We start from the raw sequence: 24,349 nt of genomic DNA on the forward strand, positions 1-24,349 counted from the left end.
TCTTTTTTTTTTTCTTTTTTTTTTTTTTTTCCCCTCCCTGCTCTGTTCCTTGGGAAAGGTGGTTTCTTCATACCTCCAGGGCCCTTGGCAAGACTGGGGTAACAAACCAACTCCATAAAGCTGTGCTGAACTGAACTGGGAGAGCAGCGCTGTGCGCAATGCTTTGGGGAGATGCGTGGCGTTGGATTAGCGCGGTGGGCAGCAAGGGGGGGCTTGAAAAGCACGGAGAAAATAAGTGTGCAGGGAGCTGCCGGAGTGGGGTACGCTCGCAGCTCCGTGCAGGCACGCTGAGGTGGGCAGTGGGGTGCCAGAGGGCACGGGGGTTGGGACACGGGGCTGGCTGCGAGATGTCTGGCTGGTGCCTGGTGTCATTTACTTTCCCTTCCCTGAGCAAAAGATGCTCGATGCTTAAAACACAGAGAAAAACGCGCCTGGCCGAGCAGCGCCGGGTGTCGGGCAGTTGCTTTCAGCCTTGCTGCATCAGCTGCTGGATGAGCTGGGGTGTCCGGTGTGCCTTGGCAGAGCAGCAATGCAAAGTTACGGCTTACCAACGTGCAGGAGCAGTTCAGTCCGTTTCTCGTGCGTGCCAAGCCCAGCAGACTGTTACTAATGGGAAAAACTGGGAAAGGGGCTGAAAGGAAGCTGGGAAAATCCTCAGCTCCCGTTTCATCCCCAAATGATAAAATGCCGCTGCACAGGGAGCTGTTGAACACAGGTGACTTCTTAACCTGTTCTGCAGGTGGATTTGTAAATAAGGCTGAGTCACTGCAGTTCTGTCAATAATGCAGATTAGAAGCTATACCTACCTGTTTATGTATTTGAGCTCAGATCCAGCTCAGAGCTGGTTTATTGGCCTGATAATGTTATTTATACTCTCGTATTGCCTGGACTCCTCTCCATCTCAGAGTACCGTTTGTGCTAGATCCTGCGTGAATACACTAGAAGAAAAAAGCACCCTGTCCTTCCCTTACCAAAGTCTACAAGGTATGAAAATAAATAAGAGCAGTTGTTTACGTATGCTGATTTCCTGTTGAGGCCATTGAGATGCTGATGTGAAAACCAGTGAAAGGATCAGGCCCCAAGCTCAAACCACACTGTTGTACAGTCACGCTTCCTGTACACTTGCAAACACTTACTGGCAGTACTGGTATCCCTCTGCTTCCCAAAACTCGGGGGGGGGGGGGGGGGGGGGGGGGCGGCGGTCCAGCTGGAATTTGGAGGTGGGATCTCTGCATGCCTCTTGGGCAAAAGCCTCATGGACTCCAGTGGAGGCAGAAACGTGCAGCTTCCACCATTATGGGGCGGAAGGCTTTTGTCAACAGGTATTAAGTCTGGCTTTCATTTAGGGCTTGCTTGCTCTGTTTGTTTATCTTTGGATGCAGTAGGGAGTGAAGAGATTTACCTGCTGCACAAGGATCTGCTTGAACATCCTTCTGAGCTCTGGTTCCACCAGCCGTTGCTTAGGGCATGGGCAAGATGCTGAGCCCTGGTTCCGCCAGCTGTTGCTTAGGGCATGGGCAAGATGCTGAGCCCTGGTTCCGCCAGCTGTTGCTTAGGGCATGGGCAAGATGCTGAGCCCTGGTTCCGCCAGCTGTTGCTTAGGGCATGGGCAAGATGCTGCTGGTTCTGTCTAGGCTGGGTGCCCAAGTTGCACTTCTGGTGTTTTCAGGGCATTGTAGACAAAGGCAGGAGCTTCATGCTCCTGGCAGTATGTGGTGAAGAGGAGGAGCAAGTGAGCTCATTGATAGTCATGCAAAGGGGAGCAAACATTGCAGAAGGAGGCTGTAGGAGGCCCAGCACCAACGGTGCTGAGCTGAGCTCAGGAAGCGGGGCTCATACTGCAGAAAAGTGACCTTGGTTCTCATCTGTAACGAGGGGGTGGCTGTCGTGCCTGTTCGGACGTGCAGCCAGGGTATGCACACCGCTACAGGAATGGTTTGGATCATTCCATGGAGGCTTAGATCTATGGCACCAGCCATGGACATGTCCTCACACTTGCAGGTAACCACCCAAAGGCAGCTCAGCCCCCTCCACCGCAGAGGGGCTAGCCCACGTGGTGAAAATACCACTTATGTGGGCGTAAGCGCCTGCGTGGACCACGTCAGCCAGAACCCCAAAGCACTCTGTTGAGCAAGGTGATGTATCACTATATCCACTTGTTACTGCTGTGGAAATAGAGGGAGATTTGATGCCAGTCTCTGCAGGGATGCCCGAGGTGCCAGGGTTGCGCATGGGAAGCCCAGCCACCCCGACACCCAGTTTGCAGTGTCCGACTGGCAACCGTGCTCTTCCTCGGGTTGCTCGGGCTTTCTCACCTGTCTGTGTTTAATACTCACGTAACATGCCTAGAGAGGTGTAAGATTTGCTCCTTGGTTGTTTGTCTCAGCCCTGGACCTGATGTTGCATGTGAAGCAAGTCATGAACTGATGAACAGTTGCTTAGGGATGTTAGTCATGCATCTGTGAGCATCTCCATGCCTTCATTGCCCAGGCCAACTGCAAAATGAACAGGAAAAATGTGAGCTGCCTGTTTAAGCCCGGGTTCTCATACATTCTGTAGAGCATCCAAACCCATTTAAAGATATTTTTGTCTTGTTTGGTGCCCATGCAGTTCCTATCTCCAGCACAGACACAGAGTACTGGACTTCCCATGGAACTGCATCTCCCATCAACATGTGGTTTCCATTCTTAAAAGAAAAAAAAAAAAAAAAAAAAAAAAAGTCATCCTTCTGATGGCTGCACTGGGAAATAACTCTGCTGTGGAACTGCCTCGTGACTCCTTTGTTCTGCCCTGCAAAGGATGCCCCCCAAAATCTTTTATGAAAAACGTGATGGGGTAGGGGGAGATACACCGCCAAAGCTGAGATGCCCACCAGTCTCGGGCATCCCACTGGGCACTGGGCCCAGCCTCCCTTCCCAGTTCAGTAGCTTTGCAGATATGGGACAGGGCTCAGCTTGGGCAGCAAAGTACCAGAGCAAAACCTTGCTGCAGCCCCCAGCCCCAAGCCTGTAACTCTGGGTGTGTTGGTGGGACACCACGGAAGAGAAGAATTAAACCAGGTTTCTTGAGTCCAGTCCAGAACCTGGATCAGAGAATCTCCCTTATTTGACAGATAAATTTCTCTTAAAACCATTAGCTCTGCCAGGAGGCTGTTGGAGAATATTGCTGCTCTTTGGGGATACAGCAGGATAAGGGGCAGGGCTTTGTGCTGTGCCGATGGTTCTGGGGACGGCAGTTTTCCATTTCCCTGTCTAGAAGCCCTGCTTTTGGGTGCAGGATTGTGCCGGTGTGATGCAGTGCCAGGTGGAGCAGCCTTTGATCCTGGGTGGCATTGCTCTTGGCCAGCAGTACGTTTCACAAGTGGCTGCCTTGCCCGGTAGAAGCTTAACCAAATCCATTAACGCAGATGCTACTCACCCCACACTTGAATTGCAACTACCATGAGGTGGAACTGAGCTTCCCCTGGAGGCAGAAATCTCCAGAGACACGTTCTTGGTTCCTCAGGGCTGTCTTCTCCCTTCAGAGCCTGTTGCTCTTTCCAGGCTGGGTATCTCCCTCTGTGCAACCAGATGCACCTCTGGGTGTAGATACTGCCCATCTCCTGCCCTCGAAAGGGGATGCTGCCAGGTTGCATCTGTCATTACTGCCGTCTTTAGCAGGGCTGTTTAGTTGTAACGAGGTCTGACGGATAACTTTGGTGGGACCTGCCAGTTTTTCCTGTAGTGCAGCTGCTCTCCAGGAGACGGGAACTGTGAGAAATAAAGGATCTTGCCCAGAAAGGCAGATGTTGCATGTCTGAGGCTGGCTGGGCTCTGGTCAGTGCTGTCTGCAGTGCACATCCAGGCGAGAGGCTGTTGGGGTAGGTCTGGTCTGGATGCTGAGAGTGAGCTGGGGACCAAGGACGATGGGGTCACAGCTCCGTGAAGCCAAAGCAGAGGGGGTCCTCCCTTGCAGTGTGTGTGGGGGGTTCACAGCAGCTCCTGAGCTGCCTGACGCGGCCCCGAGGATCCCACAGGGAGCCCAAAGACCCCAGAGGAGCTCCAAACCACTCTCCCCCCTCTCCGCTGCTGGTACTGGGGGTCCACAAGCCAAATCTTGATCTGGACAGTCTTCCTTTGGGTGGGAGAGACCCAGTGGGTGCTGCAAGGGGGAGAAAAAGACGTGTGTTCTCCTGTCCATGTGTTACTAAAAATAGCACCTGGGGTAATTAAAGCCAGGGATTTTTTTTTGGTACACTTATTTCCTCTTTTCTTCTCACAGCAGCGTGTTTACCCTGCCTCTCACTGAAACTGTGAGTCAGTCGGTTTCGTTTTCAGGCTCTCGCTGGAGCGGTCACTGGCTCCTCCGTAAGGTGGGATTTATTTACCACCAAATAAACCTGTTCCTGCGAAAGAAAAAACAATCCCCTGAAAACACAGCAACCGGGGCTTGTCATTTCCCTTCACCTTTATTTACCCACCCTAAACTCGGTGTAACCTGAGTCTCTGCAGGACAGGTCCTCTCCCTTCCCCACGCCCCATCCAGGGCTGGGTCCATCTCCCCAGAGTCACACATGGGGCACGTAGGTGTGACCAGCCGGAAAAACTCCGTGACGAGCTGTGTGGCATGTTTTGGAGACTTGGATACAGGGATTACAGGGCATTGTTGCCAGGAAAGCTGCGTCCATCAGTCCAGGTCTTCGTATCCCAACCCTGGGACACTGCTGGGGCAGGAGCATCTCTGTATTGGAAATGCAGTTTCCAGCAGCCGGAGAACTGCATGGCCAGTCTGGCGGGTGGATATACTGGGAGGGCAGGACAGGGGTTTAGCTGGGTTGGCTGCAGTGAGCTGCGCTGCTGCTAGACAGCATTGCCGGTGCAGATGTGCTGCTGCGTGTCACCAGCCTTGCAGGAGGATCACCTAAAGGTTCCTCCAAGTGGCTCATTTATCTGGGCTTTGCACCTCGGTGTAGCGTCTGTGAACCTCCACCCTGAATGGTGATGCTGTGGCAAGGGAGTGGGGCTCTGCTCCGTCCATTCCATTTCTATCCCCTCTAAATTTTGCATCTTAGGAAAGAAACTGGGAAGAGCTGTGTTACTGGGACCTTAAGGCCAGCATCCCCCAACCCTGCGGGGTGACTGGGCTGTTTGGGAACCTGTGCCTCAGACCAGATTGCTTCTCAAGTCACCCGAAACCGAGCTCTAATCAAAGACAACCCGTGACAGAGCGGGGACTTTCCCGGGAGCAGTGTAGCGTGTGTGATAAGGTATCGGTCACCATGGTACCTGCGGGACCCAGGCGCCTTGCTGGGGGCTCCCTGCTCTGGAAGGGGCAGGTCCTGGCCACCTCCAGACCCTCGCTCTTCCCCGAGCAGCGTGGGCACGGGGGACACGCGTGCGGGTCTGGAGCTTGAGCCGTTTGCAGACAGGCGCATGCTTGTTGACGCTGGTTGTTTCATTCATTGCGCGGAGCCGGGTGGGTTTCGGCGCGCTGGCGGGGCTGGGTGATGTGGCTGCACGGGTGCATTCCCCCCGCTGAACCCCGAATACCTGGCGTGCCGAGCCCTGCTTGTTTACAAGAGCAGGGGAGGGACGCTGTGGCACCCAAAACCAGCCTCAGCTCGCCCCCACAGCACGACCCCCCCTGCCCACCGCAGCCTCACGCTCGCTGTGCAACGGGCTTATTGCTTCCACGGGTTAGCAGAGCAGGGGGTTGAGGCGTCTGCTGTGGCACGGTGGCAACGGGTGTGCTGGAGCAGGAGCAGGCATTCGGTTCATGCTGATCGCCTGGCTGTGAAAATATATTTTTTCCGTTTTTATTTTCTGCTTTCAAGCCCAGGATGGGGACCCACCTCCCTGGGCTACAGTTTCTGGGTTATTCCTTTCCTTTCTGTTCCTGCCAGCAGCCCACGCAGAGGTTGCAAACCCCACCCTGGCGTCGCTGCTGCTGGGTGTATGTAAGACCAGCGATGCGTGATGGAATCGGCAAGGAATTATACTAAAAATGACCCATTTAACTTGTGCTCACCGCGTCATCGCTGATGCCACCTGAGGGCACGATCGTTGGTGGCGCTGGAAAACAAGGTGGCTTGCAGAGGGTTGGTGGGCAGCGCTGGACGGAGCTTTGCCTCCAGTTTGGGTTTGGATCTGAGATGCCTGAACTTGCTTGTGCTGAGCGATGCCCTTATGGAGAGGTAACGAAGAGCTGCCAAGTGCAAGCACTCAAGCATCTGGTTTGTGTTGGGACAGTCCTGTAGCTGTCTCTTGCCAAAAGCGGATTCAAAAGGTGGGTCCGTGCCCTTAATAACAAAGGCTGGCTTCAAAATTAGTTTTCTGAGAACTAATTGATGTTGGATTCTTTTCGGTTTAGTGCAAACAGCACAAATTTAGGCTGAAAATGAGGGAATGGCCTCTTTCCAGCTTGGGAAAGCGGGGAGATGAACTTCTCCCTTGACTTTTCTTCCTCTTGTCACCCTCAGAAGACCGAGTGGCGGAGGAGACGGAGGAGGTGTTTCGGAGCTATGCCTTCTACCGCTACCAACAGGAGAGGGAGGAGAGAGGGGAGGAGGTGCCCATGGACCCAGAGATTGTGGAGATCCAGCAGGAGCTGGGCAGGTAACACTGTTACCAACCGCATGCACATCCCTCAACCCCATCCCGAGCCAGGCTGCAGTACAGACACCCCTCAGTCCTGCTTACTGGTCTTGCTGACCTGTCCATAACATCGTCTTCCCCCTGGGCAGCACCGGGAGCCTGGTGGGAAGGCGCCTGGCCATCATCGGTGATGACATCAACGAGCGGTACGACGCGGAGTTTCGCTACATGCTGAAATCCTTGCAGCCCACCAAGGAGAACGCCTACGAGTACTTCACCAGAATAGCCTCCAGGTAAGGCCACCGGCTCCCTCGGCGTGGGCTGGGCACCTTCTCCTGCAGAAACCCAGGGAAGGGAAGATCCGACGGGATGCAATGCAGTCGGTTCAACCCTTGCCCCCACCCCGGAGCAGCTGCCTCCCCGGCTGTGCCCCAGCACACAGACCCCGTCCCTTCAAAAGTTTCACCCACCACCCCCGGGCTGAGCTCACCATCACCGTGATGGGTCCTGTGTTTTCTGCCTGTCTGCTCTTCCTCCTGCACGCTGTTCGGGTGGTCTTCACCTGACAGTCATCTCACAGTCCTTGCGCACGCTGGCCGGGCTCAGAAGGTTTGGGGGGCATGCCTGGGAAGTGTGGCCCATGCATCAGTAGCCAAAAAACCACCCCAGCTCCCCGTTAGGGCTATAAGCAGCCCTGGACCAAGGCAGATGTGCTGCTGGTCCCACTGGGGCTTGCTGGCTAGCTGGCAAGTCCCGATGGCTCGGGCTTTCAGAGGCACAAAGCAAAGCTGCAGGCTGTGGGGACGGGCAGGTACCTGCTGTCCTTGGCACATGGTCCACGCGGAACGGGATCAGGCTAAGGATGGGGGATGCTCCACAGGCTTGCAGAGCCGGTGGGTGATGCACACCCAGCTCGCCCACCCAAAGCACAGCGACAGGGTGAAGACCGAAGGGCGAGCACCTGGATAACGTACTGCCCTGCTTGCCTGAGGCACAGGCGGGGATTGAGGTGGCCGTCCAGGGGTTCAGTCCTCCCTCCACTCTGTCTGTAGGGAACCCAAGGCACTATGCACCTAAAACGGTTTGCCCAGGGGCATGCAGAAGACCTCTGGCACAACCAGAGGAGAAGCCGGGGTCTCTGGGCTCCCAGGCTCCCACCGCTCCTCCGAGCGCGCCTGGCTCCGCTGCGGCCCCATCCCTGCGCACCCTCCGCTCGGTGTTCGCTGTCTAACTGCCTCTCTTCTGTCCTTTTCCTGCTCCCCTGTCCTTGGGAAGCCACGCTGCGCTGTTTTCACCGCTTTGCCAGCCTGAGGCGGTAAACGCACCGCAAACAGGTAAATTAACCTCTGTCCCTCTCTTTGTGCTGCCTGTTTCTCTCTTGTTCCCTCTAACGTCCCTCTGCGACCTGCTCGGTGGCAGCTCCACACCAAGGCTCCGCCGAGAAGACCATTCCCTTCGGCTGTGCAGACAGGGACCAGCAGGACAGGGCACCAGGTCAAAACACAGGGCCTGAGTCTACTCTTTTTTAATTTTCTTTTCCTTCTTGCTTGCTGTGCTGGGAACCAGGAAAAATATCTTCAAAAGCCGGTATAGATCAATCGGTGCCAAAGCTGCCCACAGCGATACAGTTTGTGCATCTGAAACGTAAATCGGGAGCGTCGAGTAGGTGCATTTCAGAGCCCCCCCAGCCCTTGGGAACATCAGTCTAAGGAAAAGCCAAGATTTGGGGCTCGGAGGGGTTTGTCTATGCGGGAAAATTCTGTTCTAACATGTTTCGTCCTTAGATATCCTTAAACTTCCTGACCTGCGGGTATGACCAGAGAAGCAAGGGATGGTTTGGGAGAGGTGGGTGGTTGTTCCTGCTGCTGGCTGCTTGTGTAGCACCAGTTCCAGCACACCTCGTTCGGTGCCCTTGCCCATGCAAACACAGGACCTGCGGGCAGCTGACGATCCCTGCATTTGGATGGAGACCTGTGGGAAAGGCAGGAATGCTGGCAGGTCAGCAACAGGCATCGCAAAGCCTCCCCTCCAGCAGTTCAGAGGCTGTAGGCAGGATTTGGAAGCTCCTTTTCCCTAGGACATCCCTGGCTGAGGCAAACGGTGGTTGCAACTGAGGCCACGTTTGTTCTGCTCTGAAAGCCCGTCCTGGTGATGGGGAGCCACGTGTCATCTAGGCACAAAAATCACTGCGCTGTCTGTGCCGCTGGGATGCGCCTGGATGACTAGTGCAGCATCCCCAGCCCTGCTCAGGAACCCGCAGCCTGGGCAACACAGGGATGCGGGGAATGGGGAGGTCTGAGGCAGGGCGGTCGTTCAGTGAGTCAATCGGCTTCGTTGCAGCTTGTTCGAGAGCGGCATTAACTGGGGCCGGGTGATCGCGCTGCTGGGTTTCGGCTACCGCATGGCCATCCATGTCTACCAGCAAGGCATAACGGGTTTCCTCCGCCGGATCGCCCGCTACGTGGTGGAGTTCATGCTCCGGAACCGCATCGCCCAGTGGATCGCCCAGCAGGGAGGATGGGTGAGCCAGCGGGAGCGTGGGGCTGTCCCGGGGGGTCCGGGGCTGAGGGGGGGCTGTGGCACTGCGGAGGTCGGTGGGGTTACCCGGGTGCAGGCAGAGCAGCGACCTGGCCCAGGCAGATCTAACACGCTGTGGTTATTCTCCGTTTCCCATTAGGTGGCTGCACTCGAGCTGGACAATGTTTACATGAAGTACATGCTGGTGGTGGTGGCCCTGGTCATGGTGGGGCATTTAGTGGTACGACGCTTCTTCAGGCCCTAACTAAGGTGGGGGCAGAGGCTGGGGGGGGTCCGGCCAAGCTCGCTCTCACATCTCTGCTCTGCATTGACATCTCCTGAGAGAAGGGGGATTCAAGGAACCTCTGAGAGAGAGAGCGGCTTGGACCTGCGACCCTCCCACCGCAAAGCCCAGGGTCTCTGCCATCTACACTGACACCACCGGGAGCTATGGAGAGAAGCGGGGGGGGGGGAGGGGGAAGGTTCAACTTTGTTGTCTGTTTTATGCCTTGCTGGCTGCCGAGGACAGAGCATCGCTGTGACTCCTGGCATGCAGGAGCAAGGCAGAACGGGCTCCTCTGGAGTCAAGACTCTGGGGGAACAAGGACATTGTGGTAACATACGCCTGTGTGTGCGTGTGCAAGCGCGTGGGGCTTGTCCGTTCCTCGGGGCTGGTGCACAGCTCCCACGTGCCGACAGCTCCAGCCCAGCCCATGCCTGCATTTGGAGAGGGATTGCAGCCTTGGTTGCTGCAATCGTTGTCTGTACGTCACTGGAGGGGCAAGCCAGCATTAATTAGCCCGTGTGGGGCTTGCTTTCACCTTCCCTCTCTTCCTGAGCCCAAGTACGTGAGCCCTCTCTTTCCTTTTAACAAGCATCCCTTCCCCTTTTTAAAGAAACACGCCAACTACCTGTCCTCTGACAATCGATGGGCCCCCTGGCAGCGCTGGTTTGCCCTGCCACAGCCCAAGCCTGGAGACCTGCAGCTCTCCCGTGGCTGATGCAGGTGCTGGGCTGCAGCCTCCCAGCCCCCCCCCACCCCCCCAAGAGACCTAGGAAGCACCAGCAGGTTGCCAAACACTAAAAAGTTTTGGGGTGACTAACGGTGGGTGTAGGCAGCCTGCCTGCCCTCCCTCCGGTTCTGCTGGGGGCTTCCATTCAGTAGACCTGGATGCTGGCAAGCGAGCAGCCCAGTTGTGACCAGTTGGTCTCCCTTGCTCTTAGGGGGAGGCACTGGAGTCGCATCCCATCCCTGCATCAGCTCTTTGTCCTCTGAGCTCAGCTGGGCAGGATGGTGCAGGCATGCCCTGGCTGAGCTCAGGGGTGCAGTGTTTGACCGCTGCCGGGACAGCAGGACCCAGCCTCTTCTGGGCACAGTGTCTTTGGGACGTGACTTGACCTTGTTCCGTTCACAATTAACGCTTGAGCATGATTTTGGGGGGAGGGAGGGAAGCAGGCTCCACTCTCCCATCTTTCTGGCTTTTGCAAAATAGGGAGAGCATCTCGGCGTGGACCGCACAGTTTAGCTCCGTTCTTCTTAACTCCAGGTGACTCTGTAAGGCTCGAAACTGTGACTGGCCCTGTCTGAGCCAAACTTGCCCTATTCCAGCATCACCCGGCTCCTAGAGCAGGTCAGCCAGCTGGGGGAGGGGACCAGAGGGACCTCGGGGATAAGAAATGAGCGGTGGTTCCATGTCTGGGCTCCTCTCCTAATGCAGACAGCCCTCCTGGGCTGGAGACCAGCACCATGGGAGTCGCAGCTCCGTAGCCCTGAGCCCTCCGGAGCCTTCCCACCGTGGCTGGAGCAGAGAACTTGCCGGCATCGCTATCGCAGGACGGGCTGAGCCACCGCGACAGACGGTGCTCCCGCTCCTCTATGGCACGGGGGTGGCCAAAGGGGGACAGGGCCACCCTGCCTGGTGTCACCCTGAGAGCCCGGGGGGAGGGTCAGAGAGATCTCCAGGGCAGCCCCTCCGCCCCCTGTAACAGAGGCATTCCTGACAGACAGCTGTCTAACCTGTTTTTAAAACCCTCCAGTATTGCCTCCCCGTATCGCTCGTTCCTACCTTGATCTTTACCTTCAGATGGATTTTTTTTTTTCTTCTCCTCAATGCCCGTCCCTTGCTGCAGTTTAGGGTTGTTCCTGCACGTCCTGTGCGAGGCACAGGGACAGGACACCTTGCATCCTTGCATCCTTGCATCCTTGCATCCTTGCATCCTTTCTCCTCGCAGCTGCAGAGGCTTAGCAGGACCAGCCATAATTTAGTAACACTTAACGTCCCTCCTGTTCCTGCTGCTTTTAACGTAAGAATAGCAAACTTTTCAGCCTGTTCCCATATCGTGGTCTCTCTGTGCTTAGCATTTTGACCCTGCCTGTTTCTGCAGCATCCCTTTCCCTGGTGGAGTGCCCTGGCCTGTGCTTAATAGAAAGGCATTAAAATATTTGCTGTAATATTCCTCTTCTATATAGCTCTGGTTTGGTTGCTTTATTTGTTGTAGCTGTTCTGAGCAGCACAAACCTCCCGTGGATTGTCTGTGCTCAGGTTTTGCGGCTGTGCTGACTCTCTCGGAGCAGCTGAACGCCTGCCTAGCTCATTTGTCCCCTTGCAAATGTATTTCTTGGCATTTATCCACACACAACTTCATTGACCATCACCTGTTTACCCATCTTGAGCAGATCTTGAGATTCCCTCAAGATCTCAAGACTCTTCTCTGGTGTGAGCACCAGTTTAGCCACCTTAGCATCATCTGCAGTGGCCCATCCCCACTCCTTACCTTCTTTTCTGGGTGAAAACACCACCAGATGGAGCCTTTTTGCCACGATGAAAATGAACTGTTAATTGTTCTTCTTTTCTTTTAATCAGCCACATTATTGGCACGTCACCGTCCTCTAAGCTGGTTCTCTGGTTTGGCTGTGTCTCCAGCAGGACTTTTTCAGAGGACCTTGGAAAGAAAACAATAGATCAGCTTTTATCCACTACTTTACCGACAGACTCCAAGAACTCTAACAGATTGGAGAGAACTTTTGCTTGTACAAAAAGCCATGCTGTTTGTAATTTATTCTCATCTTCCAGATAAAGCGTTTCACCTTGCAATCCAAATCCAGCCGTAAGGCCAGCAGACTTTAAAGAAAGAACATTTTTCAGCTTTAGGGTAGATGCTCAAGCCTTAGCAAAGTCTGTGATACCAGGACAGAGGAGAGAACTTTTAAAAATAGGTGCTGTAGCAAAGGAAAGTTTCCATTTTATCCGTTTTCTCAGGGGATTTGCAGGGAGGATCATCTCAGGATATCAGTATATTGTCTCCCCCTGCTCTCACCTCTCCCAGCCTTCCTGATGATGGTGACCAAGTGGAAAAAGGCTTGAACTGGGACTGTGAATGGGTGACTGGTCTGTAGTACTGTGTCCTGTCACTGGATGGCAACAGCACTGCGGGCACAGCCACCGGGGTGCTGGCTCCGAGGGCAGAGAGGGGCTGAGCTCCCACCCAAGGGGACACAAATCCCCTTCCCCATCCCCCTCTTTGGCCGGGTGACCTCGCTATCCATCCATCAGCTGTGGTCCGCGCACCTGGAGTGATGGGTGCGCACCGTGCCTGCCCTATAGCAAAGGCAGGCATCACTGGTTTGTACTGGAGTGCTGTCGGGGAGTGCTTTAGAGCAGCAAGAAGAGGCAGACCCAAGAGGAGAAGGCTTGGCCCTCCCCAGAAGCTGGTGCTCTCGGCAGGGTCGGTGGGCCCTCGGGGGAGCCGCAGCCGGTATCTACCTCGAAGCCCCACTTGGCAGAGCTTGGGCAGGGGGCGGACAGGGTACCACGGGCTACCCTGGCCGTGTGCATAAGGCTGTTGCTCTGGGACTGGCAGTGCCAGAAGCCATTTCTACAAAAAAAAAAAAAGAAAAAAAAGAAAAAAAAGTACGTTTTTGCTATAGAAGCAAGAGCTCTGAATAAAACTACAATCTTAGAATCAGCCCAGGCTTCCCTTACGGGGCTGAATCAGCCACTTGACTCTGCAGGGATAAAGCCCTGCGTGACTACAATATTTTTAACCAGTGTAAATGTCATTTAACCCCCATCCCAGTCACATATTGTGCCTCGTATGAAAGCAAGCCCTTGTGATGCACTGGATAGCAGGCTCTCCCTGCTGCCACCTTCCTCACTACCGTGATGCTACTCGGGCACCATGTGCCGGGGGCTTTAGCTTCTTCCCCTGGCGAGCAAGGGAAACAGGTGGGAAGCCCTCAACTGGAAAATGAAGGTGGAAGATGAGGAGAAGTTTCCGCTATGGCTGTTCCCATGGAGAGGATTGTTCACGGAATCATTTGGGTTAGAAGGGAAGTCTCACCCCCACTCAAAGCAAGGCTACCTAAATCACTGCAGGGTTTGGTGGGTGGCTGCTGGGCAAGCTGGTTGTTTTCCCAGTATCAGAGACCCAAGCTGGGGCTGCAACTGGGAAAGGACTGGCTCTCCGATGCCTACAGCTTAGCGCACCCACGGGTACCAGTGCCTGCCTGGTCCGCTCCTAGAGTGGAAAGGAAGAGGGACCAAAGAAAAATTTCTGCCATTTCCTTTCTCCACCCAGCCCCGCGATGGCTTCAGCATCACGGTGCCCAGAGAAGGCTGAGGTACACCCCAGAAGCAGCAAAGTGGGGTGCAGGCTGTCCAGTCCGCAGGGCTGGAGGAACCGTGCATGGATACACGGCAGGGCAGGCGGTCACAGCCTCTGGGGGGGCACCGTGGTTCCTCCCCCGGCGTGGCAAGGGGTGCGGGAAGGGACAGGTACATTCGGTGAGGATCTCGTGGTGCAAGAGGCTGCCCCAGGAGAGGTGCTAAGGGAGCACAGCGCAGGGAATTGTCCAGACAGAAAACTTGGTTCAAGCAGAAGCATCTGTGTTCGGGAGGGTCGGCAGGAGAAATTAATCCGGGAGGTTATAACGGGTGCGTTGAAAAGGGGTGAGAGCCTGAAGGAAAATCTCCTTTACTGAGCCTGTTCCTTCTGGATGGAGGAACCTGCCCGAGTTATTGCGCTGTCAGAACCACCTCTCCCTGGGACCCAGCCCCGAGCCATCCCAGCTGAACGTCGGGTGCTGGGGGGTGGCAGGGGCCAGCGCTGCCCCAGAGGAACTGGTCCCTTCACAGTCTGGACTGGTAGCAGCCTGCTCTGTGCGATGGGTTTTACACATATACTTGAAACCACACTAGCAATTCTGGTTCTTCCTTGCCTTTTTCACAGTATCGAAAAGTATGTATTTCACACAGCTCCTTCCCCAGCTCCTCTCTCCACCCCTCCAGGAAGCCCCAGGTCTCTCCCAGCACTGCAGGAAGGGGACGGGGTATATGATGAAGCAATAAAGATGCTTTGCACTGACTCTGGAGGAGGGGGAGATGACTGGTAAAGACCTTTTCTTTCCAGGGGGTGGGGAGGAGAGGAAGACCGCAGGCTGTCCCTGCAGCAGCAGGGAGATGGGGAACAAGCTCTGCCTGCAGACCAGCCTTTCCCCAGGGCAGGTCATTTGAAATGGCAGGCAGAGGGGCTGCGTGAAACACTGCGGGTTGCTTTTACCTGAAAAAAAAAAAATAAAAACAAACCCAAACGACATTTCTTTCACAAATATTCTGTTTTTAAATGATATAATATATATATATTATATGTGAAAATAAAAATGGTACATGCAGTGCAAACTTTTCCTGGCTGTGCTGAGGGTTTTCTTCCAGAAGCCGTGCTCCGTGGGATGCTCTGGGTGGCTCTTGGGTGCATTATAGATCCCCCTGCACAAATTTGTACAAGGTATTTAATCTCAGTTGCCCCATTAGTTTAAGGATACCGGCCCTTCTTACACTTTTTGTAGTTGGAGACCTAGACAGGGAGAGAAACCTGCCGCTGGAGCTTGCTTTGCCATCCCTGAGAAACAGATGTAGATAATGTAGAGAACCCAGTAGATGCTGCAGGGGTGAGAGGTGCAGGTTACACTGTAGTAACCTGCTCTCTGAGCAGCTGCTGGACCCACCTAGGAGTTAAGGATCTACTCTCCGCTGTGTCCACACCTGCCCAGCAGGAAACAATAAGGATAGGAAATGGCAAAGGGAAAAATCCTTTACGGAGGAGTACGGCAGGGTTGTCATCTGCCATAAAACACTGCGCCAAGGGAAAGGGACACGCGTGTTCTTACCAGAAAAGCCCAACAGGTAGAAGATGGGGAGGTGCTGCCGCTGCCCTGGGTGGGGATGGAGCCGTGCCTCCTGCTAACAGCTCCAGCTGAGCGCATGGAGAACTCACGCTGCTAACTGGGACCGGGGCTGGCACGAAGCTGGGAAGCTGGTGCTTCTGCACCAGTCACTGCCCTGGGCTGCCTTCCGCAACCACCAGCCCAGGTCCAAGGCCACTTCCAGCTGCTCTCTTCCCACATCCCAGGATCGGGCACGAGCTCATACCAAGCTGCCCTCCCTCCCTTCCTTGCACTGCTCTCCTTCACTCTGCTCCAAACCTTGCTGCTTGCCTGACTTCTCAGCCCTTTGCAGGACCAGTCTGGGTGCCGGTATCCACCAACCATTCCTACCAGCACTGCAGAGCTCCATCAGGGAGTTGTAATTAGGGGAACAGGAGGCTTTAACACCACTGGGTAGTGTCTGGCAGCTGGGACCATGTGTCTTCTTAATGAGCACGCTCCTCACTAATAAGCACAGACACACACCCCCTGTGCTAACAGCCCCCCACCCCCCCCCCCCACCCCGTTGTCCCCACCTGCAGCCACTTCTGCTGATGCCTTCCCACCTTCTGTCACTATTTTGGGGCTGGGATGAACCCCCCAGTGGAGCCCCAGCCTCTTGGTCACTGTGGTGGGAGCAACGAGCCCAGGGCAGCCCCGGTGACCAGTCAGGGGAGATGCTGTCTCCATCAGTCCTTGCTGATGAACACGGAGCATCCTTCCAGTTTCCCTGTCCCCCCTCAATAAGGATCTGTTCTGGTGGGGAGAAGGAGCAGAGTGGGCGGTGGCAGGACGGATGGGACCCGCAGGACGCTGCGGTGTACCAGGGGTGGCTCTGCCTTGTCAGCATGCAGAGCAGCGCAGCTGTCAGCGTTCAGCCAGCTTAGTGATGAATCCAAGTGACTCCACAGCTCCCGGCCGCTGCTCTGTCCCATCCCACGTCATTGCAAATGAGTCTGTCTATCCAAGGGAGCACTGACAGCTTCGTGCCATTGCCCTTCATGCTCCCTCGGCGCCTGGGTTTGCAATTTCTACCTCTGAATGCCAAGGGAGGAGATTCAGAGAGCAGGATGCCTGCTGGGGTGGCCTGCGACCAGCAGGTGCCCGAGGGCCTGAACTCAGGCCATGCCCGTTTTCTGCGGAATTAATCCTGGGGAATGTGTATGGGAGTGTTGGGAGAAGGAGAGGAGCTGAAGGCTCTGGTTATAAATTGCTGTAGAAGCAGCAGGGGCTCAGGCTTTCCACGCAATCAGCCAGCAGCAGATTAAGCATCGGAATCTGAATAAATATTTACCGGCTCGTTCCTGGTCTCTATAAATAGCTGTACGCCACAGTTGCCAGTTGGTACTTTGGGACCATCGCAGTGAGATTGGAGCAAGATGAGAGTATTCCCAGTCACGCAATCTTGCACGTACCCGGCTGACCCGATGCTCTGCACACAAAAACACTGCCAAAGCTCCGGCCCTTGCTGTCCCTGCCTCTCCGTGCAAGTAAAGGTTAAACTTTAACAGAAGATAAACGGCCCTAATTAAAGAGCCAGCTGCTCCTGTAATCCACTTTGTGTCCTGCCCCAAAACCAGATCAAGCTCCTAATTAAATTACCAAAAAAAAAAATAATATTAAGGCCACAATATTATTGAAGTATTTGCCTTTGGCCATTCAAATAGAATTGACCCTAAACCAGAATCCAAGATCTGGGAGCGATCTAGATCTAGATCTGGTACTTGAGACAAGTGACCTTATGTCTCAAACTGGGTCAAACTCTGACCCACCCTGAGTCCTGCAGAAATAAAAGTTTTTCTAGTTAACTTCCAGGATATGAAATGAGAGTGGGCAGGAGCTGGGAAATCATGCTTGTTTTTATTATCTTTGTATTTGAAACAAAAATCCTTGACTCCCAGGCAGGTTTCCTTCATTTGGCATGTGTTTGAGGATTCTCAGCCCCTGGCTACGATTCAGCACGCTGTCATTGCCGTGTCAGGGACACGCTCGCTCTCGGGGGCTTGGTCACATCCATTCATCTCACGCATCATTTCTGCCACTGCTATCTGGGATTCCACATGGGACCTGGCTGCATCGCCACAAACGAAGTGAAGGAAACAGGCTTTGATCTCCCAGCTGAAAGGGGAACGCGTGCAGCCGTGAAACCCCTTGATTGACGTGAACCGACACTGGCACCTCCGACAGCGCGAGCGCCTTTGTGGCTCGCAGCAAACAGGTCGCTAAGCCAGCGGGTTTTTCCATCCTGAGAACTGGCAGCCAGAGATGCAGCCTTCTCCAATTTATTCCTTATTCCCAGATCTCCCTGACATTCCCTGAACAATCTCCATGCATCATGGTGGTCTGGGCAAATTCAGTCCTGGAGGTCCATCTATCAGTGAGCAAGCGGAGCAAGATGAGCTTGTTCCAGCAGACACGACCGCCCTGACACAGAATCACGGAATCGTTTAGGTTGGAAAAGACCTTTGAGATCAAGTCCAACCGTTATCCATGGATGAAGCTGGGCTCTGCTCTGCTTTCCTGGCAGTCATACAGCTTTCTGGATCAAAGCTGGAGGCTGGCCACATAGCAAGAGCTCTGACACAGCAATTTCATGTCTGCGCTCAATATACCGTTTAGACGTATCCTTATCATCAGATGGCTGTGGGGAATACTGCAGTAATGCAATGCCCTTGGATAGATCTGTGTTGTAAAGGAGCAACCTCTTCCATTGCAGTTAGAAGACTTGATTCAGCACAAAGCAAGCAAGAAATACAGTTTTCCACTTACACCAGTCCTTGAAGGAGACCAAACCATAACCCTGTCTTTATACAAGTAGCATTTCTAATTCCAAACTCCCTCTCTCCAAAAATGCCCTCACATTTGCTAGAACCATGCCTCTGCCCATCAACCTGTTCACCAGAATAGCCAGGGGAAGCTCCCTGGCATTTACCATGTGCTGGGTGTGCTCATCCGGGTGGATTTACACCTGGGATTTTAGGTGGGGTTGTTCTACACTGACTCTGCAGAACCTGCACCAAAGGTCAGAAAGCTGAAACTGGATGAGGTCCGCATGGCTCGGGTGACACCCTCTGTGAACTCCACAGCAGCACTCAATTGGCACGGGATGTTTCACAATCCTTTTTTCCTTGCAATCTTCTTGCAAGTATCTGCAGCTAAACGCTGACAACCTGTGTAATGGCCACGGCTCAGCTGAGCTTCCTCAAAAATAAAGCAATCCTACCATGAAGGCACCAAGGCTTTGCTGAGGCAGCAGGACACTTTCTTAAGAAGAAATGCATCATGTAGCAGCGGGGACATGTGAGTGAGGGAAAGGCTGACCCACAAAGACAGCAAAAATCTGGCACCCGACAGCTTGTTCAGACTTTGAGCCTTGTCTTTAAAGCAATTCATAGATGTGCCAGCAGTGCTGCTCCTGCTGCACCCCCGTCTTTGTTATTCCCTGATGCAGATGATGTCAGGGGAAAATGCAACCGAGCATCATTCCCAGCAGAAGCGCTGTGCTTCATCCCCTACAGCTGGCAACTCTTCTGATGCTAAACGGTGATGTTGATGCTCCTGCAGAAGGCTTTTCTGTGGCAGGTTTGTGGGGACCATCGCTGCCAAGGGCGAAGCCACCACAATCGAGAACCGTCTCAGATGCTGAGGAACTGACCTTCCGAGCCCCCAGAGAAGGCCATCAGGAATGGGTACTGCATTTCTCCTGTGATTCCCTACCTGGAAGATGCTCAGATGTGAAGCATCTGCTGTCCTTCACAACCGGCTGCAGCCTTCAGGAGAAGGTGCTGCAAGAGGCAAGAGTCACCTTGCTCACATGCCTCTACATCTGGGGAAAAAAATAATAAAAATAAATGGGCTTGTTATGACTCACTAACAAAACAACAACAAAAAAGGAGGTCCTGCATAAGAATAACACCAAGGTGAGAGCTATTAACTCAAGAAAATGATGTGCACTTCAAAACAAATAAATGAAAAAAAACCAACATTTGTCATATCTTCCAAATGTTGTCGTTTCTCTTCCTTTAATGAAAACCTTGGTTTTCTGCAGAATCTCTATCTTTATTTTCCCTCTTCTAGGAATTCCTGCTGGTCCCTGTGTTCATTCACCTTTTCACTTTCTATTTCTGCTAAGACTGAAGAAACACACAAGAAAAACATAGGTTTTCTCCTAACAAAACCTTCTCAAAGCACTTGTTTTGATGCATTTTGGCAGATTCAAAATGATCAGCAAAAACATTTAGACCAAAAAGAAGCAGTCACGGATGTCCTCCCTCCTAGTAAAAAGGGCAAGTCCCTTAAAAGAACAACAAAAATACTCTGATAGAAGTTTCTTGGCCGATCTCATCTTAGGCTGAACTGTCTAAGAAATGCAGCTTTAGAGGGAACGGTGCAGGTCTTGTGGAGGCCTTGAATTAACAAATTAGTGCAGAAAACTCCTTCCACTGAAAATCCAAGACAGCTGGTCCCTTTCTTCATAATCACCAGCAATAACCTCGCAGGCTGAACCGGTGCTTTCCCTAATACCTGGAACAAAGGTTGTTTCTAGTTTTTGTGCTTCCTGAGCTCTGGGCAAGCCAAGGGCTTGACAGATTCCCCAAACCTGGAAAAGCCCGTGGAAAAGACCCTGACCTCCTCCCGCTGCTGGCTCAGCAGTGCTTATAAATCCCTCGGGAGGCATCTGCAGGAAAGGGCTGTGCCATCCCACTCCAGGAATAAGAGGCATCCAGTCTCCTAAAGTTCACCATCCACTGCCCGTGACCAGCGCTTGCCTTCTTTTCCCAGTTCACTGCCTGAACCACCTGGGTGGGGAAACATCCCCAAGTTTTTCTTATGGTCACAGAAAGCACAGTTAAGGGTCCAGAGGTCACCTGCTGCTTTTTTAAGACCTCAGGGTGGTAAGCGCTGCCCCTCAGTTTCTGGTTTTCCTCTGAAAGTCCCAGCAGGAAAACCCTCTCCTCAATTTTTTCATAACTGGTGAGCGTCATGCCCTCACTACAAAGCCTTGCCTGGCTGGAAAACTGCACCAGGGTAATTTAGGGCACATCAGCACATGAAAGTGAACTTGATTTAAGTGAGAGCATCATTTGACACTGCAATAGCTTTTCTCAATTAACTCTGCATGGTGGAAAGACCTTGAAAAGCATTTTAAACTTCTATATTAAGGCATTAGAAAATCCTTTGTGAACACTATTTTTCTGGCTCACTTTAAACCTGATCCCCCCGCCTGACATTAATACAAGGGTTGTGATCATGCAACCACAGAACTAAGCAGCCGAGTTGTGATAACACTTCACCCACTGCAATACAGCACCCTGCCAGTGGCTTTGTGTCATTTCTGCAGCTTGGTTTGTTGTTTTGGTTTTGGTTTTTTTTTGGCTGAGGCAAGGGCTAAGTCCTGAGACAAAAATCCAGCCCTTGGCATCCCCAGGTAGCATCCTGGCCGTGCCAGCAGCCCAGCATCCTACGTGCACCAGGCAGTACCAGTGGACGACACAGCACGGCATGGTCAGGGGTACCAGAATTTCATGCTCTCGCAGCTTAGTCTGCTGCAGGTCACAATTAGTGCTAACAAGGACTCCGGTAAAGCTGGTATGACTGGTCACGGCAGTTGAAGGCAAAATATTTTATGTCACGTTAGTGCTGGGCTGGGTCTGTGCATGTGGTTAATTAAAAAGGCTCAGCTAGAGAGCGGTAATTTGTTAAGCTGCATAACCTAATTGCTTGCAATCATCTGCCTGTCCCCACACTAAGCTACTCCTAACATGAAAGAAGGCGTTGAACCGTGTCCGTTAAAATTTATTCTTTTGGCTACTGAGGTGCAACTTCTGCGTGCAGATAAGAGCAAAGCATTCCCCCCGGCGGTTATCGCCTGCAGGCAGTTCCGCACGCCAGCCCTCACCGGCCCTGCTGCCGACAACCAACCAGCCCCACGGCAAGGTCCAACATCCAACATTTCCCTCAAAACTCAGCCGGAGCTTCCAGCTTGACCACTGGGATGCAGAGACCCCAGCCCCGGGGGAGCCAGGCGAGCCCCGCAGCTGGGGTGCACCCGGTCCTCCCCGCGGGCAGAGGGAAATCAAAGGCTGAGCCCTAAAAAATTAAGGAGTTTTTTTTCTGCTCTTCACCTCCCAACCGAATTTATTCCTGCAATTAGCTGTCATCAGCCAGCACCGAGACAGCATCTTGCGCCTTACAGCGGAGCCAGTGCCCCGGCGCATCCAGACGCAGCGGTGTCCTGCGGGCAGCACCCGGTAACACACTGAAAACTGGACTTTACTCCCCAAAAAGATCTGTTTTAAAATCCCCTCTAGCGGACAGATTGTGGAAATTCAAGCGGTTGAATTTCAAGTTGAATTCAAGTTCAACTCAGCCATCCACATCCAAGTTCTGAGGGACTGGGAGCCACTGGCCAGCCCAGGGCCACTTCAGCCCAGGCAGAAAAAAACCAATTGACCAGCTGGAAATTCCTACAGCATTTCATATTACCCAGAATTTTTATTTCAACATAACTGAAAACTTTTAAAAGACAAGCTTTTATTCATTAGAAATAAAACTAGGGGATTTTTAATCTTTGAAAAATGGCTTTTCAGAGAGAGAAATGCAATGTTTTATTCTGCAGTGTCGAGGCTGGCACGTTGGAGTTGCTCAGGAGAAGGTGACGGCCACGGAGGCTCCTCCTCGGCCACGGCCGTGTCCTTTGTGGCACACGGCGGGCATGCTCACGCTCTCCTCAGTGCCACAGGACGAGTTTATTGCCTATGTAAATCAGAGAAGCTCCGCTGGCTTCCGAGGAGCACTGCAGATTTATGCCAGGAGCTGACCCGGCATCTCTATTTTCAAAACTAGGGCAGATTGAAATATGCTGTTTTTCAATAATATATTCAGGTTAACAGGGCTTTTATATTTGGGCAATTAATCTTGCATAGACTGAGAACCTCTTGGGACAACGTGCAAAGGTTGCTAAGAAGAAGAAAACAAACAGTTGTGTAACTCAGTTCCCCCATGTCTTTTTTTTTTTTTTTTTTCACGAAAACACATTGCAGCGATATGGCAGCCATCCGAAAACCCAGCAGTAATATTACTTGAATAATCCGAAGCATACCAAGACACAGGATCGAAAACATTTTACCAAGAGGTAGTATTACCTCATCTTGTATTACTGTAAAATGATTCAAACCAGAAATATTGAGACATAAATCTGAGGTAACAGAGGAAAACCAATATTGTGATAGAGAAACTCTTTCCGGATTCTTGCAGGACTCTCCCCCCCCAGCCCATGGCGTGTGCTCACACGCAGGATGGGGCACGCACACACGCCTGGCTCTGTCACCGTGTCCACGCACGTCCTTGTAGTAGATCTGAAACCACCCTGGCTCCCAGTACTGATCCCTGGCTGGTGCCACAAGACTTCCCAGACCTGGTCCTTGCCTTTCTGCCCCCCTCCCGCTGCCCAGCAGCCCTGCTGCCATCTGCCAGCATCTTCAGCTCAATGACCACCTACTGAACCCCGTAGCAGGGCCTCTTCTGGCCTTCAGACAAGCCAGGGGGACCGTATCTTCTTGCCCAGGGCACAGACACCTGCCCAGGCAATGGCGTCCACCTGCTGTCATCCACTTTGGGCAAATTTGTTATGTATTATCCCATTTTTCCACCCATCTCCATATCCTCTTATATCCACACACCTCCATATCCTTTCACATCCTTCATAACCTTCATACCTTTACCCCTTTCTTTGCTCTAAAGCTCGTCTAGGACCGATACCTGACTTTTAGGCCTGTAATCACCTCTGCTATTTTTTTCTTCTTTGCACCTGCTATTCCCCAGTCACGCAGCAGCATCCCAGCTTCACAGATTCACCGAGATCCGCGTGATTTGTCCTTTAGTTTTTAATTCTTCCAGCATTATTACACCCTAGACCAGCCTGGGAATACAACTGCTACATGTCAAGCAAACTGGTAATCGTGGGTTTGTGCTCAAGCCTGGGGAGAGAAATACTTACCAGCTAAAAAATGTGGAATTGTTTGCTTCCTGACCAAGTTGCCTAAGCCTGGGGAAGGTTTTGCTACCCAGCGATCTGCACCACGACCGCTTCAGCCGAGAAGTGGCCAACTGCAACGGAAACCATCCAGTCACATATAGTAGCCGCATCGTTGCACGACAGAAGTTTCCGATCGCAAATAGCAACGGACTCTGAAGGAATACGCGGATGGCTACAGCTTGATTAATGAGTGCTGCATCTGTTATTTCAAAGTGGCAATTACACTGTATAAACACACCACTGCAATAGCAGTGCATTGATTTATGCTAGCTGAAAATCTGTCCCTTTACATCGTTTTTTACTTTCTTTCCTCCTCCCACAAAAAATAATTTCCTTCTGAGCCCAATAAAACAGAAGATCTCATTGATTCTGTGTTATAACAGTTATATTGCATTCTGCTAGGAGCCAGAAATTCTGCTTCTGGCCATGAAATTCAGGTAATGACCCATAAATGAAGTAAATTAGTGTTTCATTTCCCATCCCTTGCAGACAGCTTACTGATGGAAATTGATTTCTAGCCTTTTTCTTTTTCATTGAACATGCTTGTGCAACGTCTTTATTTTAGATTCAAGTGTTTTCCAGTGAATTTTAGCCAAAAGGCTAGTGCGCGGGCGACCACCGAAAGCATCTGGTTAATCACTGTTGTGTAAAACAGCGCATGGGGGACTGGCACGGCAGGGATACCCTCGCACATCCAGCAGGCTCCTCCTGCCCTGCTCACAGCCACCAACACGCTCTGGGATAGATCCTCGCATGGGGTAGAGCAGCAGAGCTTGCATCCATGGAACACGCACGGAAATCCTGCTGTTATGGACCTGATCCCTTATGCAACGGGGATGTCCATGTGAGAAATGACCCTGTTCATTTGTCCGCAACACGCTTTAATTTTTACTTTTGCCTGCCCAAAGCACTCGCAGGCGGGTGAAAGGGTGCTCCTCTGCCACCCTCCGCAAGATGCTGGTCCTCAACCCCAGCCAAGAGCCTCAGATGTCCCATCTCGACGGTGCCTGGACCAGAAGC

The 24,349-nt window shown here is 52.8% G+C and overlaps 1 protein-coding gene and 2 long non-coding RNA genes across 4 annotated transcripts in view; 1 reads left to right on the plus strand and 2 right to left on the minus strand.

Annotated features, from left to right (window-relative positions):
• Positions 1-14,669, plus strand: part of BAK1 (BCL2 antagonist/killer 1) — a 19,009-nt gene extending 4,340 nt beyond the window's left edge. The window contains exons 3-6 of the mRNA XM_056361490.1: positions 6,458-6,593; positions 6,722-6,865; positions 8,913-9,093; positions 9,250-14,669. Of these exons, the coding sequence (XP_056217465.1) occupies positions 6,458-6,593; positions 6,722-6,865; positions 8,913-9,093; positions 9,250-9,354 (566 nt within the window). The 3' untranslated portion in view covers positions 9,355-14,669. The remainder of the gene's footprint in view (positions 1-6,457; positions 6,594-6,721; positions 6,866-8,912; positions 9,094-9,249) is intronic.
• On the minus strand, positions 1,187-7,304 carry LOC130159658 (uncharacterized). 2 transcript variants are annotated; one of them, XR_008825816.1, is made up of 4 exons: positions 7,063-7,304; positions 6,691-6,907; positions 3,418-5,769; positions 1,187-2,495 (listed from the first exon to the last, which is right to left on the minus strand). It is a non-coding gene; the product is annotated as an uncharacterized LOC130159658 (long non-coding RNA). The 2 variants fall into 2 exon arrangements; XR_008825815.1 differs by having other exon boundaries at positions 1,187-5,769.
• LOC130159656 (uncharacterized) lies at positions 11,951-23,844 on the minus strand. The gene is made up of 3 exons (XR_008825814.1): positions 23,291-23,844; positions 19,009-19,117; positions 11,951-12,032 (listed from the first exon to the last, which is right to left on the minus strand). It is a non-coding gene; the product is annotated as an uncharacterized LOC130159656 (long non-coding RNA).
• Positions 23,845-24,349: the final 505 nt, after the last annotated feature.

Source organism: Falco biarmicus, chromosome 16, assembly GCF_023638135.1.
Source record: "Falco biarmicus isolate bFalBia1 chromosome 16, bFalBia1.pri, whole genome shotgun sequence".
Classification (NCBI taxonomy): Eukaryota; Metazoa; Chordata; class Aves; order Falconiformes; family Falconidae; genus Falco; species Falco biarmicus.